Below are 18,563 nucleotides of genomic sequence, written 5' to 3'. Positions count from 1 at the left end.
TTTTTTTTTTTACTATTATTTCTACCTTGTGTTCACTGATTTATAGGTATTTATTCCCAATACAATTTTTTAATTAATGTAATCGACCTTTGAATATCGTGTCTGTTTAATTTTTCAAATTTTGAACGATAATTGACATGTATTTCTTTTTTAGATATGAACGTACTAAAATAAAATATAAAAAGTATTTTTAACGGTATGATTTGATGACACGATCTTATACTGATTATTTCTTTTTTGAAGTGTCGTAGCTGAATAGGTAGCATCGTAGATGGTTCGGAAATCAAGGCTAGGGTTTAACCTAAGATAAGTTGATAATGTGAATGAGGTTGAGAGACATTTATAGGGTAGGTTTGTTAATAATTATGTACAAATTAATGATGAAAAGGGTTGTAACGTAGGCAACAACTAGTGGACAACATTGATTAAAGAAAATTACGTATAGTATTAATTTGATGAAGGCAAAAGATCTTTGACCAAGTCAACCTGTTGGAATCTTGGAGACATTTCAACGGGTTTTAAGTAAAAACAAAACCAACTCTACAAACCCAAACATGATTTGCCTTTGACTTGGTCAATCAATCAATCAATCACCTTAAAAGTTTTGTGAATTATTTGCTTTCTTTATATAAATTTCACGTTATTATAATAACTATCTCGTTATCTGCGTAATAGTAAAAGGCTGTGTTCGTTGTAGCAACTTCGACAATCGAGTTAAAGATGAGAGAAAGTAATCGTAATGGCTCAAGCTCACCACTCGTAGATATTGTGTTATTTGGACAGGTTTCCACACTTTTGTAAAAAATGTTTTGTTCTCCTCCCCAACTAAGGTGGGATCTCACCGTAACAAAAGTTTCTTTAATAATAAAAGTCATATTCATTGTAGCAACTCAGACAATCGAGTGAAAGATGAGAGAAAGTAACAAAAGTTGCTTTTTTGACGCACGTAGGAACGCACGTAGGAACGCGTGCGTAAAAAGAAAATCTTTAATTAAGATCGAGTAATCAATTATCTAAAGATCGAAGCGAAGATAGGTAGGTTTAAAGAGCAGGTAAATTGTAATAAAAGTTAAGTTAGAGACATAAAATATGGGTTTAGGAAACAGGAAATGAACAGTATTTGAAAAGGCAAAGGTTGTGTTGGGTTCTTAGGTTTCAACAGCTGAAAATGGTTGGGGTGTTGGAGACATGTTTTACAGCTTCCAAGGGAAAAAGATCATTACTCCTAATTCCATGCCTAATTACACTTTTAATTTAGTATTTAATGCAACTTTGACTTAGGGTTTCCTTTCCATGAATATTATTATATAATATATACGTTACATTAATATTGTTCCACTTTCACAAAATGATTTATATTGCACATTTTATTTTTCACCCTAATGCAGGAATTAATTTCTGGAAATTCAATTTCTTTTAATTGGGCTAGGAAGGCCCATTCTTTCAAGTCTAATCGAATGAAGTCCAGTCCATGTGAATTATACTTTTCTAGTAAGGCCCAACTTCTAAGGCCCAAACTTTTCGTTTAAGAAAAAAGGGCCCAACTCCGTCTCCGGCTATATATATATATATTTTAATACCTTTATCGGTAACTAATTATTAAAATTAACCATGGCTAAACTTTTTATTTATTTATTAAGAATGGCTAATATAAACTATTATTTTAACGTATTATCGAATAAATGTCAAAATTGAATTTTGACTCTTTTTAATTTTTTTTAAAATAATTATTTTATTTTTTAAAAATTGACTAAGATGAAGAGTCGTTTCTTAAGAGTATAGACATAGTCACGATACTTTTTATTTTTTTAAAAAAAAGTTAGTCAAGAGTCATTTTTTTAAGAGCACAAAATTAATAAAAAGAAAGTAGACGTAGCGACAAATTAGGTGGGTGATAAATTAGTTTTATTATAAATTTAAATCTTTGACACGTGAATTGAAGAAAATTAGTTAAATGAACTAACGGCAATATTTGCAATGCATTTTCTTATTTTTTTTTCTTTTTTTTAGTAAGGCTTGCATTTTGATTAACTAGTTGGTGAGACAATAGCTTACCAAGGTGATGATCAACAAAAAAGAAAAAAAAACCAACGAGAAACCGGAAGAGCTAAGCCTCAGCCAAAGTGGGCTCAACTATCATCCTATGTTTTAAGGCGCCAGAAGAGAGTTTCGAGAATAAAGCTTCTTAATTTCAAAGTTTATCTCTACCCACTTGTATCTCTAAACCCAACCCGAAACGAGCTGGAGATAATAGGAAGAAGCTAAGAAAGATTCGATTCCTCCCCACTAAAACGAGTGATTAACGGTTGAACGAACATTCAATAAACTAATATTCAACCGAGTTTTAGAAAATCATCAATCTACAGGCATGTTGAAGAATAGGATCATAATTTTCATATATATATATATATATATATATATTTTTGGTGGATAGAGATCATATATAAAACTGAGTCTCAAGAACACAAACGTAAAAATATTTTAGAATTGGGTTGATAAATGGAGGCAGAAGGAGAAACATAGATTTCCAATATTTTATATGATTTTCTGATCGGACAAACATGCCCAAACTGAGTACAAATTCACTGGAATTGCTAATATCGATCAACGTGATTCCCCTAATCATCGCAAGGAGAGGACAAGAACGACGATTGGCCGTCGCCACGAAAACTTTTCCACAACTTTTTCAGCGTCACTTGGGCCCTTTAATCTGTGCTTTTGAGCAGAAGACTTCACCAAAACTTGACTTTGCGCGCACCCCTCGTCGCCCGGTTCTGATTTTCTGAAGTTTCACTCGCTTATTCAACAGTTTTGCAACCATGAGAGACATGGGAAGGCAGAGTATTCCATTGATTGATCGTGGGGTAAGCCAGTTTTCATTTCCATGGATGAATAAATTGTTGATGCTGCTCATACTCCCAAATCATTTTTTTTCACAGGCAGCGGGGAGGAGCCATGGCACATCACAAGAACATCAGTTAACAGTCCTGGAACATGGGAATGCTGAACCGGTAATGTTTTCTGTTGGATCATTCACTGAGCTAGTTGTTTCTTGTTTGTTTTCTGATGCTGATTATGCTTGTAAATTTCAGCCTGCAAATGTTGGGTTTGGCAGAGTACTTTCACTTGTAAGTGAGTAGGTGTTTTGTCATTTTGCTGTCAAAAGCTTTCAAGTGTTCAACATTTGAATCTTGTTGCAGGCAAAACCTGAAGTAGGGAGGTTGATAATTGCTACCATTGCTCTTCTGATTGCTTCCACCTCAACTATATTGATTGTATGCATTTTTTTAGTGTTCTATTGTATCTCTTCCCCAGTCCTGAACTTAGTTATGATTTTACTACTCTATAATACTCTTTGAAATGATGATCCTGCAGCCGAAATTCGGTGGAAAGATTATAGACATTGTAACTGGAGATATCGACACACCCGAACAGAAAAGCAAAGCTTTAAAGGAAGTCACAAACACCATTGTATACATCACATCAATCGTCTTAGTCGGGTATGATAATTTAGACGCACATAATATATTGTAATAACTCTACCCCACCGCTAGTAGATATTGTCTGCTTTTCTTCTTGGATTTTCCCTCAAGGTTTTAAAATGCATCTGCTTGGAGAGATTTCCACATCCTTAAAATGAATGCTTTGTTTCTCTCTCCAACCAATGTGGGATCTCACAATCCACCTCTCTTGGTGGTCCAGTATCCTCGTTGGCACACTGCTCGGTGTCTTGACTCTGATACCATTTGTAACACCCCTAACTCACTGCTATCAAATACTTGGGAGTCCAGCGTCCTTGCTGACACACTCCTAACTCACTGCTAGTAGATATTGTCCTCTTTAGGCTTTTCCTTTTGAGTTTCCTCTCAAGGTTTTAAAACGCATCGGTTAGGGAGAGGTCTCCACACCCCTAGGAATATTTCGTTCCCCTCCCTAACCAATGTAGGATCTCACAATCCACTCCCCTTGGGGGTTTGGGGGTCCAGGGGTCCAGCGTCCTCACTGGCACACCGCTCGGTGTCTGGCTCTGATACCATTTCTTATAGCCCTAGCCCACCGGTAGCAGATATTTTTCTCTTTGGTTTTCCCTTCTGGACTTCCCCTCAAGGTTTTAGAACACGACTGCTAGAAAAAGGTTTCCATACCCTTATATCGAATGCTTCGTTCCCCTTTCTTAACGTGGGATCTCACAATCTATCCCCTTGGGGTCTGGGGGGTCCAGTGTCCTTGCTGGCTCACCACCCGGTATCTGGCTCTGATATCATTTGTAACAGCCCTAGCCCACCGCTAGTAGATATTGTCCTCTCTGGACTTCCCCTCAAGGTTTTGAAACGCGTCTGCTAAGGAGAGGTTTCCACCTCCTTTCTCCCCTAGCAAGTGTGTGATCTGCCATTAGACGTCTATATCTGGGCAATTCAAATTATATTAGGTCCAGTATGATGTCATCTGCGAAATTTATGTCACTCACTCATGAAAAATATGATTTCAGTTCGGTTTGCTCAGCTATTCGAGCTTGGTTATTTTATTCTGCTAGTGAAAGCGTTGTTGCTCGTTTAAGGAAGAATTTATTCACTCATCTTCTTAATCAGGTACCTCCCAATGAAAAAACTGGAACAAAAAGCTAAAACTTTTAACTTATAATCATTATTTTTAGCACTTAGTTAATGAATTTTGTAGGAAATAGCCTTCTTTGACGTTACCCGAACAGGGGAGCTTCTTAGTAGGCTATCTGAGGATACCCAAATCATTAAGAATGCAGCAACTACCAATCTTTCAGAAGCTCTAAGAAGCCTATCAACTGCATTAATTGGGTTGACCTTCATGTTTTCAACTTCTTGGAAGTTAACATGTAAGAATTTGAACATTTAGGCAGTTAAAACACATCTTTTAAGGTTCCAATATGCTCATTGTTTTGTCTGCTCTATCATTTCTAGTATTGGCTTTGGTTGTTGTCCCTGTTGTTTCTGTTGCTGTTCGTGAATTTGGTCGCTATCTTCGTGAGCTGTCTCACAAGACTCAAGCAGCAGCAGCTGTCTGTGCTTCAATAGCTGAGGTATAAATTCACTGTAAGATTTTAAATTTACATTGTCATACTTAGACATAGACATTATTAGTAAAACATAGTCATTGTTTTGGTTTTGTAGGAATGTTTTGGTGCCGTGCGCACTGTCAGATCTTTCGCTCAAGAATCCTATGAGATATCACGGTACTCTCAGAAAGTAGAGGAGACATTGCAACTGGGACTTAAACAAGCTGTGAGTTTAATGTGTATGCATCTATCTTTCTGCAGTTTCATAGCTCTTACTCCCAATCTTATCATGTAACAGAAAGTGATTGGATTATTCTCTGGAGGTCTCTTTGCAACGACGACCTTATCTGTTATTATCGTCGTGATATATGGAGCTAATTTGGCAATCAAAGGGTTCATGAGTCCAGGAGCTCTGGCTTCTTTCATCCTCTATAGTTTAACTGGTAAAATTTCTTTGTTTAATGGAGCTTCACTTTTCCATATGGCACAATAAAAGTTATTGTAATCGACTCTCCGTTCGTAGTTGGAACCTCCGTATATGGGTTGTCAGGATTGTACACTGTTGTCATGAAAGCTGCTGGAGCTAGTAGACGAGTTTTTCAGCTCCTTGATCGTGTATCAACAATGGTTAATTCAGGAAATAAGCTCCCTATTGGGTAATAACTCAATCAGCTTAGTTTATAAAGCTTTGGTGTTGATTGTGTTCTTGTTCTTAAGGTATAAAAGCAAAGGGTAAGTTGTGATGCTTGCTGTGTTTGTTCTTGCTTCTATAGTTCTTTTGAAGATGTGAAGAAATGGATTGAGGAAATCAGTAGGGAGTTGTTAGAGTTGGTTCTTTCATCTTGCTTTATCTTATTAGTTATTGAGATGAACAGGAGAAGAACTGTTAGTTTTGATTTTCAAAAGGAACTGAATGATAACACGCAGTGATTTAATGCAGTGATCAAGATGCAGAGGTCGAGTTGGACGATGTCTGGTTTGCATATCCGTCCCGCCCGAATCACACGGTGCTGAAGGTATTGCTATCTTAAATTCTAGTTATGTGGGAGCAGGTTATGCAGTGTTATTGACTTATAAAAACTTCCATGATACAGGGAATAACACTGAGATTGCAGCCTGGCACAAAAGTTGCTCTAGTTGGTCCGAGTGGTGGTGGAAAAGTAATTACTTTCTTTTGCTTAATGTTCTTTTGCTTAGTGCTTACGTGAGATCCCACTTTTGTTGGAGAATGGAACAGAACATTCCTTATTAAGGGTATGGAAATCTCTCCCTAGTAGACACGTTTTAAAATCGTGAGGCTGACGGTCATACGTAACGGGCCAAAGCGGACAATCTCTGCTAGCGGTAGGCTTGGGCTGTTACAAATGGTATCAAAGTTAGACACCGACGGTGTGCCAGCGAGGACGCTGGACTCCTAAAGGGGGTGGATTGTGAGATCCCACATCGGTTGGAGAAGGGAACAAAACATTCCTTATAAGGGTGTAGAAACCTCTACCTAATAGACACGTTTTAAAACCGTGAGACTGACGGCGATACGTAATAGGCCAAAGCGGACGATATCTGCTAGCGGTGAGCTTAGACTGTTACAATTGGTATTAGAGCCACATACCGGTAGTGTGCCATTGAGGACGGTAGATCCTAAAGAGGGTAGATTGTGAGATCCCAAATCGGTTGGAGAGGGGAACGAAACATTCCTTATAAGGGTGTGGAAACCTCTCCCTAATAGACACGTTTTAAAACCGTGAGGCTGACGGCAATATATAACGGGCCAAAGTAGGCAATATTTGCTAGCGGTGACCTTGGGCTTGGGCTGCAACAGCTTATTTCTTGTTTTCTGAGTCTTATGACAAGAAGTATGTGAGTTATTATGCGTTAAAGGTCTGCTAACATAGTGCATGTTTCTTTGTTTGCCACAGACCACCATAGCAAACCTGATTGAAAGGTTTTATGATCCTATTAAAGGACGGATTCTGATAAATGGCGTTCCTTTGGTAGAGATATCACATGAACATTTACACAAAAGGGCAAGAAGTTCACTTTTCTAACTTGATTAAAAGTTCAAGTTCATGTTACAGATCTATCTATATGATCTTTTTTTCGAACTTTGACGGTCGGCCTGTCGGTTGCAGATCAGTATAGTGAGCCAGGAGCCTGTTCTTTTCAACAGCTCCATAGAGGAGAACATAGCCTATGGTTTAGATGGCAAAGTTGATAGCATAGATGTAGAAAATGCAGCTGTAAGATCTCATGTCCTTTTGCCTCCTGCAAACCAATAAGGCTAAGCCTGTTGTTTTACTTAAACTAATGAAATGACAGAAAATGGCCAATGCACATGACTTCATATCAAACTTCCCTGAAAAGTACAAAACTCACGTCGGAGAACGCGGGGTAAGGCTGTCGGGCGGACAAAAGCAAAGAGTAGCTATAGCAAGAGCTCTACTTATGAACCCAAGAATTCTCCTGTTGGATGAAGCCACAAGTGCTCTAGATGCTGAAAGTGAACACCTAGTACAGGTCTGCTGCGAAAACTTCTTGTTGCACACTTATCATTGTGAATTCTGATCCATGGACACATTTTCAGGACGCAATGGATTCTTTGATGAGAGGCAGGACGGTGCTAGTCATTGCTCACAGGCTATCAACTGTGAAGACCGCAGACACTGTGGCTGTTGTTTGTGATGGTGAAATTGTTGAAAGTGGAAGGCATGAAGAGCTTCTTAGCAGAGATGGTGTCTACACTGCACTAGTCAAGAGACAACTGCAAGATACAAGACCAACATAATGAAAAAGACCCTTTTCTTCCTTTCCTACCACTATACACAGAAATCGTTATAAGATACTTGGATGGTGTGTTTAATAGATCTTTGAAATTTCAAATTTGATGTATAATAGATAATTTACTGGGTCAATGATTTTAAAAAGTTAGACATATTAACGTAAAATTATATCTGTTAAACGATGAACACCGGAAACGATTCGTACTCTTTATTAAGACTAATTGAGAAAAGATTACAAGATGCGGGTAGAAGATGAAAAATAAAAGGGGTTTTTGTAAAAGAGGTTATACAATTTATATTTTTTGGTAAAATATTTAAGTATGGTTGCTAGCTTAGAGAATAGAGATCGCGGGTAGCCCAGCACTCCAAGTATAAACCTGTTTTCCAAACTCCCAGCCAGAGCTCTCTGAAGACCATAATCAAGGACAACATGAACAAATTCTTTTCTCGCAAACTTGCATCAAGGCTTTCGAATTCCTATGGGAATTCTCACTATTGCAGGGATTGCGCTTCTTTTTCCACACAAGTGCTAACCGGTAACCAAAACTACTTCTATGGCTCCTTCATCACTCGCCCGGTTAAGGATCACTCGCGTTCATGGAGTTCACATCGAAGTTTTACCGAGAAAATTCATGGGTTTTTCTCAGGCCCGGTGGTCGGAAAGCGATTCATATTGAATCCTTCAAACACCCTTTTCAAGGGGTCCATTAAGAGTCTAGTAGGAAGGTCTCTCTTTATGGGAAGCCCATTTTCGAAACTTAAATTTCAGTTGAAACCAGGTTTTGATCATCGATGGTCAGGCAGGTAATGCGTCTGCTCTGTTAGTAACTTCTTTTAATCGCTGAAGAATGATAAGTCCTTTCATATACAAATGAATTCGTCGCTGAAGAATGTAAAGTCCTTGTTCTTCATTCAGCGCTGAATATCCTAGTGTCCATAATTTCATTTTCGATGGTGAATTCGAATTTTCCCAATTGCATTGTCCTGTTAAAGTTACTACAATATATTGAATGATTGCATGAGCAATTGGGAAATCTGATTAGTTCAAGAACAATTGTTATGCTGATTACTACTTGTTGGCATGGGGGAAGTGTGGAACTTCCAACTTCGTCAAATAAGTTCAAGCACTCCAATTTTAGATGCCCCCCGTAGCCTAGAGACTCTAACCTAGATTAGTGCTTGCTGTTTTGAAACTTCCTTCTTTGTTATTTTAGAATTAGTATTGTTATTATCATGGGTTACTTGAGTTAATGTAACATATCAAAATAACTTATTAACTTCTACATTTGAATAGGCTTGGTGGGTCTTTTAGTATTGAATACAATAAAACAGGTTATAATCATTTGAACAAAGGGGAGGATACTTGGTACCTGATAAACATTGTTGATTATTTGGGGAAGTCCTTATTTTTGTTTTCCTATTCACAGGAGGGCATGGTTTCAAAGGCTGACGACTAATGATGTAGTGTTGGGGTTGATTATAGCTAATGTTGCTGTTTTCCTCCTCTGGCGGATTGCTGATCCTATCTTTATGTCAAAAAACTTTACTGTGAGTCCTTGATTGTTGGCACGGATAGACATTATTTCTTCTCACTGATTTTGGTTAGGATCCATTTCTCTTGAACTGAGAGACTATTGATGTTCCATGGGAACTCTTAAGGGGCCATCCATGAGGGAATCAGGATCCATCGGAATCAGTAGTGTCCAGAAATCTAGATTGTGGGTAATTTCATGTCTAGGAATCAAGAATAATCGTGTTTGTTTGGCATGATATATTCGTGAAAATTTTGTAATTATGGCTGAAAATATTATTACCTATGTTTCTGTAACAGTCCAAGTCCAAACCCACTGCAGATATTGTTCTCTTTGGACTTTCCCTTCTAGGTTTCCTCTCAAGGTTTTAAAACACATCCATTAGGGAGAGGTTTCCACACCCTTATAAGGAATGCTTCGTTCCCCTTTCCAACCGATGTGGGATCTCACAATCCACCCCCCTTGAGGGCTTAATGTCCTCGATGGCACACCGCCCAGTGTCTGGCTCTGATACCATTTGTAATAGTCCAAGCCCACTGCTAGCAGATATTGTCCTCTTTGAGCTTTTCCTTCCGGGCTTCCCCTTAAGGTCTTAAAACGCATCCACTAGGGAGTAGTTTTCACACCCTTATTAGAAAGCAAAATTCCCCTCTCCAACCGATGTGGGATCTCACAGTTGCCAATCCAAGGGCACCAATTACCATCCCAAAAGTGGATGGTTCGATCTCCCACCCCGCAATTGTTGAGCAGAAAAGAAAAATTAGGTAACTATGTCTGTTATGCTAGAATTGTCCATATAATTGTAATAAAATATCAATTTGTTCTACTGATGCTTCTATAATTTGAAACTAGAGGATGTGGATTAATGATAGGATATCCATTTCATCTCACTGATATCCAAATCACCCAGCCATTGGCATCTCAAACACCGAAGATGCTTAGTAAACCACATTTCTTGGAAGAGAAACATGGGATTCGACATATCCACCACATGGACATTCAGGACTTCTCAAGATGAATGGCCCCTGAAAGTTGTGATCAGCTAACATCATTAGTAGTTTTTATTTTCATTTTTTTAAAACATGGTTTGAGAAATATTTGTGGCAATGTTACGACATTAGATGCTGTTTTGGAACTTTTAAATTTCAAAGCTTGGAACTTCAATTCAACTGTTCTCCGTTGGCAACATTATATTTTCAATATTTCAATTTTGTCTACACAGATCTCTGTAGAAAATGTTAGAAGCGGACGCATACATACATTGATTACATCAGCCTTCAGTCACGTAGAAATTGGCCATATAGTATCCAACATGATTGGACTATACTTCTTTGGGATGAACGTATGGCTATCTTTCTTCGAACTTCTACTAGGTCCTGATTTTATTTGTTTTATTTTCTCTGTTTATGTGTGGGTGGCTTGTATAACCTTTTCTTTTGTTATGATCTTTACCGCTTTCCTCTTTTTGCCTTAGATTCTAATCTTATAGTTATTTTTTTAACACATAATCTTGTCAGTATTATCTCATTTTGAGGTAGCTATGGTAATATAATATATTTTAACAGCCAAATTTGACCACTATCTTAGAGTTATGCCTTGTGAATAAAAAGAATTTTGAAGAAACATAAATATTGATTAATAAACGTTATTGTGCCTTGTATGCTAATTTTAGAGTTGGTATTGGATTTGGAGTAATATATTTCGATTCAAGTTGTTGTCGGGTGAGCTTGGTATGACTTTTGGATATAACGTGTTCAACTTCAGTAAAAGTATTTTTCAAAACTTCCACATGGTGTGGTTAAATAGACAAAAGTAATTTAAAAAGTTCTAAAACTGCTCATCTAAGAATTGCGCATCCCATACTCACTGTTAGTCTACTTATGAACTATAACCCAGTCTATTCTGTTTGTGTCATGAGCTTGTATGCTGCTTCTGAAGTTAGCTTTAATGTTTTGAATTCGTCTTTCCCGTTGGTGTTAAAACTGACCTTTGTCATCCCTTTTAGCATTGATAGACCTTATATATTTTGCCTTTAACAGATCGGTCGAGTGTTTGGTCCCGAGTTTTTGTTGGGATTGTATCTGGCTGGAGCAATTGGCGGGTCAGCATTTTACTTGGCACAGCATCTGTTTCAAGCATCATCCTCAAAGGTATGCAAATTTTGTCCCAAAAATTGTGTATGGGCTCAGTTCTTTCATTCAAATTTCTAGGACGCTTATCTTGCAAAACATTGTTGGCTGGTTTTCTGCTTTCTACAGAGCCGGCCATTTTGGGGCAAGGATCCCGCACGAGCACAAGGATTGGTATGCTCTTGGAAATCCATCTGGTTCTTTACTTGGTTCATTACTTTTTCAACTATAGAAGCCCTTCTTATTCTGTGTGTTTAGCCTTACATTGTACTGATCACCTTCAACGTCCGAACGTCAGGATACTTATTAGAACTTGAATATGATCGGTATTCGTTTTGAATGATCACTTAGGGTGCAAGCGGAGCTGTAAATGCTATCATGCTGCTTGATATATTCCTCTTCCCAAAGTCGACCCTCTATCTCGAATTCTTTATACCTGTTCCTGCCATCTTACTGGTAAGCTGAACTCTAACTAGCACAAAGATTCACAGTCCACTATGAAAAATCCTGAAAGAGTTCTTGTGGTTTCATTACAGGGCATTTTTCTCATTGGAAAAGACATGTTGAGGATACTAGAGGTATGATGCTTAATTGAGAATGCCTAAACTTCTCCATCCGCCTCCACCCTCAGTTCTTTTCTCTGTTGCATATGGCTGAACTCCTACTGTTAAAATCTGTATGGTCTCTGCAGAATGACAGCCAAATTTCAGGATCTGCACACCTCGGGGGTGCTGCAGTTGCAGCCTTAGCCTGGGCCCGAGTTCGCCGGGGTCGTTTCTGAATATCAAAAGAACTTTCGTACTCGCAATCCAGATTTGATGCAGCAATGCACATCATCATCTTCTTTCCTATTTCTCTCATTCTACACTACCTTCATTCTAGTGTATAGAAGCTGAAAGACTTTTCAGAGTTTAATTGGTTTAATACATTTATATTTCATTACATAGTTTGTTCATTAAACTTCTGATTGTTTATATATATGTCACGCTGCCTACCTGATGGCAATCCATTAAACTTCTGATAGACCCTGTTTGGAAACATTGAGAAGCTCATTCACGACTAGAATTAAATTTTGGCCTGGATAAGCCGAGGGAGGAGACCCATTGATTTGACATGTCATTTTCACAATTATGATGAACTTAAAATTTGTTTAGTATTAATGATACAATTTGATGGGATGGTAATGGATATCTCCTAGAACGTATAATTTCGGAGGAACCAAAAAGTTGTTCGTTGTCAAATCATTTATGAAAATTATAATACTATTACGAAATACTATAAATGTCTTGAAACTTGTAACATCATATTCTTATAATATATATAAAAGTAAAAACGATCATAGACTTCACAATCCGCTATTTTTGTTTCTTTTTCTCGTCTTTTTCTCGTCTTCTTCAAATGAGTTTAGATAACAAATTTCAAAGTTCATTGTGTATATAATTAACATAAAAACAGTAAATTTATGAGTTAAACTGTCAAGATGACAGTGTTATAGGTTATGAAAGAGAGTGAGAAGCATGTAATTTATTTGATAATGGAAAAATATCAGAGTAGAAGATTGATGGTCAGTGAGCCGCCGATTCGCAAATGGGCTGCCCCCGTGAAGAACGACGGCGCTACATCCAACAAAAGAAGGGAAATTTTGAGCTGCCCTCTAACGATATTCAATGCTACGGTCTTCTTTTTTATGTCCTGCCAATTATTGATTATTCCCTGTTCCTCTGCGTTCGATCCCATGTTCGATCTGTTAAGTCTCTTTGTCTTTCTCTCGGATTTACCCAATTTCCCTTTTAATTTTTTACTATTGGGTCAGTTTCTGATGGGAATTCGAACTGGTTTTCTTTGTTTTGAGATGGGTTTGACTTGTGCTGCTTGTTGCTCGTTTGTTCTTTACGGTGCAGATGTAGACTATCTTTCCCATAACTTTTGAGAATTATCTGAGTTTTGCTCGTTTAATTGTTACTGTTCTTGATTTTTCACTTCAATTTGTGTTGTTTGAGGTCAATAAGAGGGCGAATCTTCATGAAGCTTTGGAAATGAAGTTCCGCAATTGTGTTCTTATGTAACCTCAAGATTAACCCATGTCGTGCTATTTGCTGATATAGTTTAGAGTCAGCTCCTTACTCTTATTGCGGTTCTTTTTCTGGTATATGTCTGATTATATGCATATATGGCTTTGTTCTGTAAGCTGCTGAGCTTTGAAATTATTGCTTTTAACGACCCTATGCTTGGTTTGAACTGGAGTTAGGAGGATTTAGGCTATGTCTCTTCATTGATAAACATGTATGATTTGGCATTCAAAGGAGATATTTTGGTTTTGCTGACCGTATGTTTTATATACGTCAGATAGGAGACGATTCCCTCAAGGAAAAACTTACATTTTTGCATACAAAAGGGTATAGTGCGGGATTTCTGCAAAATATCTGGAAAGATTGGTCATGGATGTTTCAGAATGTGACACAAGCGATGGCTTGGAGCATAAAATCAAAAAGAGAAAGCAAGAACAGTTTGATGATGCTCCTATAGGAAACAATATGAGCAGTGTTCATTCAGGTTCTGAAGATGCATCTTCAATGGATAAAATCCTCTCTGGAAATGATTCTGCTTCTGCCATGTTCATTATATGCTCTAAGTTGGAATCTGAAACAGAAAAGATGTGTAATGTTCATGAAAAGAAGCAGGACGGTGACCGAAAAATGTCCGAGGATATGGCGACAGAGCATGGAAATCTTATATATAGTGTTGAAATGGAAGAGCCAAGTTCCATGGATACTTACAAAGTAGAGTCTGGAATCTCTGAAGATACAGGTGGTATGAGAAATCATGATGATCATGAAAACGTTGCCAATGTTACTGAAGAACTGAGCGAGGAGACGGTAGATGCGAGGAAGGATTGTCATTCTAGAGAACAATTCTCCGACTCTGGTAATCATTCTCCATGTAATGAGCAGGAATTTGAGAGGGATCGTTCATTGAAAAGTTCCGATGTAGAACAGATAAATGGGGGAGGCGCTGTGGAGGAAGCTTCTGTTTTCGGTTCGGTTGGTGAGCATGATGATGAGACTTCAACAAGCAAGGAACTGATTACATCAACTCCTTGCTGCATACCTCCTGAACTGGATAATGCTGAAACTGTGAAGGAAGAAGTTGTATGTTTCTCGGGTTCTGGTGAGACGAGCAGTGGTGTTGACGCTATCATCGAAGAGAAAACTCCGACGCCAGTATTGGATACTTCAGAGAAAGGAGATTCTATTGGTTGTTCGAGGAAAAAGCTTCTTGTTCTCGATGTAAACGGACTGCTTGCAGATTTTATTTGTTATGTTCCATATGGATATAAGCCAGACCTTGTAATTGGACAAAAAGCAGGTGATAATCGTCATCGACAATCACGTTCTTTCGTTTTCCATTTTCCTTGAATTGACTTATATCTCTCTTCCAGTGTTCAAGAGGCCATTTTGTGACGATTTTATTAAGTTCTGTTTCGAAAGATTCGAGGTGGGCGTTTGGTCATCGAGAACTCGGTAATGTTCTATCGACAACGTAATATACCTTTACACTTAAACTTTTCCTGCATTGTTTGATTGTGAATTGTGAATCATCCACAATTCTGCAGGAGAAATGTGGACATGGCCATAGATTTTCTAATGGGAGACTTCAGACAAAAATTACTATTTTGCTGGGTAAGGCTACTTTCACATATAGTACAATATATTGTGACATACCCAAATAATATATATGTTTATGTTCCCTTGGGGAGAGGGTGATTTTTGTGTACCTTTAAGTGGCTTTGTTGAAGTAAGAAATGCAAACAAGTACGGAAACCTAAAACCTTGAGGGGAAGCCCAAAAAGGACAATATTTGCTAGCGGTGGGCTTGGGTTTGGGTTGTTACAAATGGATCAGAGCTAGACTTTGAGCGGTGTGCCAACGAGGACATTGGGCCCCTTATGGGGGCAGATTGTGAGATCTCACATCCGTTGGAGAGGGGAACGAAGCATTCCTTATAAGAGTGTCCTCTCCCTAACAAACGTGTTTTAAAACCTTGAGAGAAAGCCCAGAAGGGAAAGCCCAGAGAGGACGATATCTGCTAGTGGTGGGCTTGAGCTGTTACAAATGGTATCAGAGCCAGTCATTAGATGGTGTGCTAGCGAGGACGTTGGGCTTCCGAGGAGGGTGGATTGTGAGATCCTACATTCGTTGGAGAGGGGAACGAAGCATTCCTCATAAGGGTGTGGAAATCTCTTCCTAGCATACACGTTTTAAAATTTTGAGGGGAAGCCCATAAGAGAAGCCCAAAGAGGAGAATATCTGCTAACGGTGGGCTTGGGCCGTTACAATATTCAGCTCAATGGTCAGCAATTTTCAAGTCTATAACTCGTATTAATTCATTTATATTTGGCATGAGATAATGCATTAGAACTGTTTCCTGAACTAGTAATTTATCTATCACAAATATTGATTAAGAGGGTCATGCAGGTTTTGGGAAAACTTTGATCATTCAGTTCTCTAAACCATACACAGTTTTCAAACGTCAAGTCATTTCATATGAGTGTGGCATCATTCAAAAGTAATGTCTTCTGCTAAATCATGGTACCATGCCTTTTCTTTTTGGTCATCTGACACTGCTCGCTACAGGATCAGTCACATTGTACCGACACCACGTTCTCAACCGTTGAGAACAAGCACAAGCCTTTAGTCTTAAAGCAAATCAAGAAGCTGTGGAAATACCTTAAGCCACGAGAGTTCAATGCATCAAACACTCTACTGTTGGATGATTCCCCACACAAGGCATTGTGCAACCCGGTAGATCTCTCATCTCTTCTTTCTTTCTTATTTTAGTTCCTTGTTTCATTTTCTGAACGAGGTCGTTCCCCCTTCTTTGCACTCCAATCTAATGGCTATCTAACGGGCATTCTTCATTTTTCGGGTGCTTGTTATTGTGTAGGCAAACACTGCAATTTTTCCTGTAACATATCGGTTTAGAGATACTGACGATACGTCGTTAGGTAACTAACTGCTTTTAAGCTATACAATATCATGATAGTGCCGAGTTTTTGTGCTTCATCCATAGTTCATATCTTGACGTTGGTTTTATAGCAAGTCATCTTCTACACAAATTTTAATTCAAATTGTTACTTCAATTTTAATTCAAATTGTTACTTCTAAGTGATCTTTCTTATTCTTTTTACTCCTGCTGCGCATCATTTCTTACGATTAATTAATGGTTCACGTTAGGACCGGGGGGCGATCTTCGGGTTTACCTGGAAGGTCTATCAATGGCAGAAAATGTTCAAAAATACGTCGAGCAGAATCCTTTCGGTCAACGCCCCATTACAGAAAAGAACCCGTCTTGGAAGTTTTATAGGCGGATCATATATTTCGTTGAGCGCAGAAATGATCAGGAGGATGCCAGTTCCTTCATATGGAACTGAAAAAGGTACACTTGAGAGGCATTTTCAATCTTGTTGGTATATCCCTTTGTATGGATAGAAAAGGTTTTCCCCTCCTGTTGTTGAAGGGCTTTGGATGCATGAAACCATCTATTTCTAACCTTAGCTTCTCTTATGCTGGTAATTGATGAACTTTGGCATTTGCTTTAATATCATCATTAGCCGTTCATCGTCCATAAACATTTTAAATCTATCTTCGAAGTAGAAATCCTTTCGATTCTTCGAATACTCAATGATTAGTCGAATGAATGTTGAACTGATGGGTTGTTTTATTGATTATGATGTGATGGGTATTAAAAAAAAAATCTGTATACTCAATTATTTCAAAGAGCCTTTGCAGGCAAACAATGGTAGCAAAGTATATTCTAGTTTGATTCATCATGTGCAGCAAAAGATGTTGTTGGATTCATATGGCCTGGCAAACCAACTACAACATCCTCCTTGCCAACTCAAACCTCTTCCCCAACCTCATTTTTTTTTTATTATTTGAACTAATTTGTAAAATATTCTATCGTTGTTTCTTTCTAGGTTCGTGGATCACAAAAATATTGATTATTAGATTAATAATTTAGCCAATTTGAACTTTGTTCAATTGAAAAAATTAACGATGACATCATAATTTAATCGCTTGATGTCATCCCTCATTTTTCGTTTTTTTTAATATCGAATTATTAGGGTACTTTTAAGGTGGTACCATGCACCTAAAGCCACCCAAATAATTTGGTCCATGTTCACTCAATTGCAAACAATACCCATATCATGAAGATGACGAAATTATTGATTGTATGTGTTTATAGGGCTGAAAATCCCACCATTTTGGGCTTCATAATTCTTCCACTTATTGAGGAGTTTGAAGATGATAGAATATTATTGGTTGAGGATTGAGATAGATAGAGCCTTGAAAAGGTCATGATATCAAAAACACACATATTCATGCAATGAGTAGCAAGCATTGCATATTGTTCCATGCAACATGGCTTAGAATGATATTGATTGCTTAGTTGGTGGTGTCCTAATTTTGTATATCTTGGGTACGTTTTCATTACTAATATTGTCATTTCGATTCATGTTTTTAGATATCAAACAAATAAGATTACATAAAATAGAAAAAATGTGATGCGTGGAAGATTTGTATATATATATGCATAACCATTTGCATTTATAATGTTAATTTGAAAATTTTAAAAGTAATTAATAATATTAAAAAGGAATGACTTCATTGGTTGGTCTTCTTAGAGCGTTGACTTTTTATTTATTTATTATACGAGTATAAAAAGTCTTTTTATCATTTAAATTGAATGTATTATATATTGGGTTAGTTAGAATAAATCTCTTTTAACAATAATTAAACTACTCCTTGATTCTTAATTACTACCTAATTGATCTCATCATTATAATACAAATTAGGGTGTGATTAAATAAACAAGAACAAAAACAAAATAAGATTTCTTGTTCTATGTTATATTCAAACTCTTCATTTTTTTTTTGCTTAAGAAATAAACCCACCAAGCATACATTTACTTGATGCTCGTGATTTAAAAATAAGAGATCGAAGGTTAGGATGTTGATGAGAAATCGAACACTAAACCTAGCCCAAGGTCCCAAATTTATGATAAGGACTAATGTTGAGCTTGAATTCATCTTGTT

At 37.6% G+C, this 18,563-nt stretch overlaps 3 protein-coding genes across 7 annotated transcripts; all 3 read left to right on the top strand.

Annotated features, from left to right (window-relative positions):
• The first annotated feature begins 2,463 nt into the window (after positions 1-2,463).
• Positions 2,464-7,938, top strand: LOC111783249 (ABC transporter B family member 25-like). Of its 2 annotated transcripts, none has more exons than XM_023664165.1 (17): positions 2,464-2,864; positions 2,940-3,011; positions 3,093-3,128; positions 3,201-3,275; positions 3,376-3,500; positions 4,490-4,589; positions 4,678-4,849; positions 4,935-5,032; positions 5,145-5,255; positions 5,328-5,472; positions 5,553-5,685; positions 5,970-6,045; positions 6,124-6,189; positions 6,946-7,053; positions 7,159-7,266; positions 7,346-7,543; positions 7,611-7,938. In XM_023664165.1, exons 1-17 carry the CDS (start codon positions 2,820-2,822, stop codon positions 7,809-7,811), a joined length of 1,869 nt encoding a protein of 622 aa, XP_023519933.1. In that variant the 5' UTR covers positions 2,464-2,819; the 3' UTR covers positions 7,812-7,938. The 2 variants fall into 2 exon arrangements, with proteins under 2 accessions (XP_023519933.1, XP_023519932.1); XM_023664164.1 differs by having other exon boundaries at positions 4,935-5,053.
• Positions 7,939-8,137: 199 nt separating this feature from the next.
• LOC111782538 (RHOMBOID-like protein 12, mitochondrial) lies at positions 8,138-12,488 on the top strand. 2 transcript variants are annotated; one of them, XR_002813137.1, is made up of 8 exons: positions 8,138-8,610; positions 9,234-9,354; positions 10,561-10,711; positions 11,378-11,488; positions 11,597-11,641; positions 11,819-11,923; positions 12,004-12,045; positions 12,159-12,488. XR_002813137.1 is itself a non-coding variant. In XM_023663303.1 (8 exons), exons 1-8 carry the CDS (start codon positions 8,237-8,239, stop codon positions 12,246-12,248), a joined length of 1,008 nt encoding a protein of 335 aa, XP_023519071.1. In that variant the 5' UTR covers positions 8,138-8,236; the 3' UTR covers positions 12,249-12,488. The 2 variants fall into 2 exon arrangements, 1 of the variants encoding a protein (XP_023519071.1); XM_023663303.1 differs by having other exon boundaries at positions 10,561-10,680.
• A 447-nt stretch (positions 12,489-12,935) lies between these two features.
• Positions 12,936-17,142, top strand: LOC111783675. 3 transcript variants are annotated; one of them, XM_023664593.1, is made up of 7 exons: positions 12,941-13,213; positions 13,814-14,833; positions 14,907-14,988; positions 15,081-15,147; positions 16,102-16,269; positions 16,412-16,472; positions 16,702-17,142. In XM_023664593.1, exons 2-7 carry the CDS (start codon positions 13,906-13,908, stop codon positions 16,896-16,898), a joined length of 1,503 nt encoding a protein of 500 aa, XP_023520361.1. In that variant the 5' UTR covers positions 12,941-13,213; positions 13,814-13,905; the 3' UTR covers positions 16,899-17,142. The 3 variants fall into 3 exon arrangements, with proteins under 3 accessions (XP_023520363.1, XP_023520361.1, XP_023520362.1); XM_023664594.1 differs by lacking the exon at positions 12,941-13,213 and adding an exon at positions 13,233-13,613; XM_023664595.1 differs by lacking the exon at positions 16,412-16,472 and having other exon boundaries at positions 12,936-13,213.
• The last annotated feature ends 1,421 nt before the right edge of the window (positions 17,143-18,563 follow it).

The sequence above is a fragment of the Cucurbita pepo genome, chromosome LG20, assembly GCF_002806865.2.
Source record: "Cucurbita pepo subsp. pepo cultivar mu-cu-16 chromosome LG20, ASM280686v2, whole genome shotgun sequence".
Classification (NCBI taxonomy): Eukaryota; Viridiplantae; Streptophyta; class Magnoliopsida; order Cucurbitales; family Cucurbitaceae; genus Cucurbita; species Cucurbita pepo.
The sequence above is the reverse complement of the archived record's forward strand: the minus strand, read 5'-3'. Positions and strand labels throughout refer to the sequence as shown.

Bases quoted from the DNA above. Each gene is read 5' to 3' on its own strand.
- LOC111783249 (XM_023664164.1), top strand. From the start codon at position 2,820: ATGAGAGACATGGGAAGGCAGAGTATTCCATTGATTGATCGTGGG. The intron at 3,501-4,489 runs GTATGATAATTT...ATATGATTTCAG, and splicing joins ACATCAATCGTCTTAGTCGG to TTCGGTTTGCTCAGCTATTC. The intron at 5,686-5,969 runs GTAATAACTCAA...GATTTAATGCAG, and splicing joins GGAAATAAGCTCCCTATTGG to TGATCAAGATGCAGAGGTCG.
- LOC111782538 (XM_023663303.1), top strand. From the start codon at position 8,237: ATGAACAAATTCTTTTCTCGCAAACTTGCATCAAGGCTTTCGAATTCC. The intron at 8,611-9,233 runs GTAATGCGTCTG...TCCTATTCACAG, and splicing joins GATCATCGATGGTCAGGCAG to GAGGGCATGGTTTCAAAGGC. The intron at 11,924-12,003 runs GTAAGCTGAACT...GTTTCATTACAG, and splicing joins CTGTTCCTGCCATCTTACTG to GGCATTTTTCTCATTGGAAA.
- LOC111783675 (XM_023664593.1), top strand. From the start codon at position 13,906: ATGGATGTTTCAGAATGTGACACAAGCGATGGCTTGGAGCATAAAATC. The intron at 14,989-15,080 runs GTAATGTTCTAT...ACAATTCTGCAG, and splicing joins GTTTGGTCATCGAGAACTCG to GAGAAATGTGGACATGGCCA. The intron at 16,270-16,411 runs GTAGATCTCTCA...GTTATTGTGTAG, and splicing joins ACAAGGCATTGTGCAACCCG to GCAAACACTGCAATTTTTCC.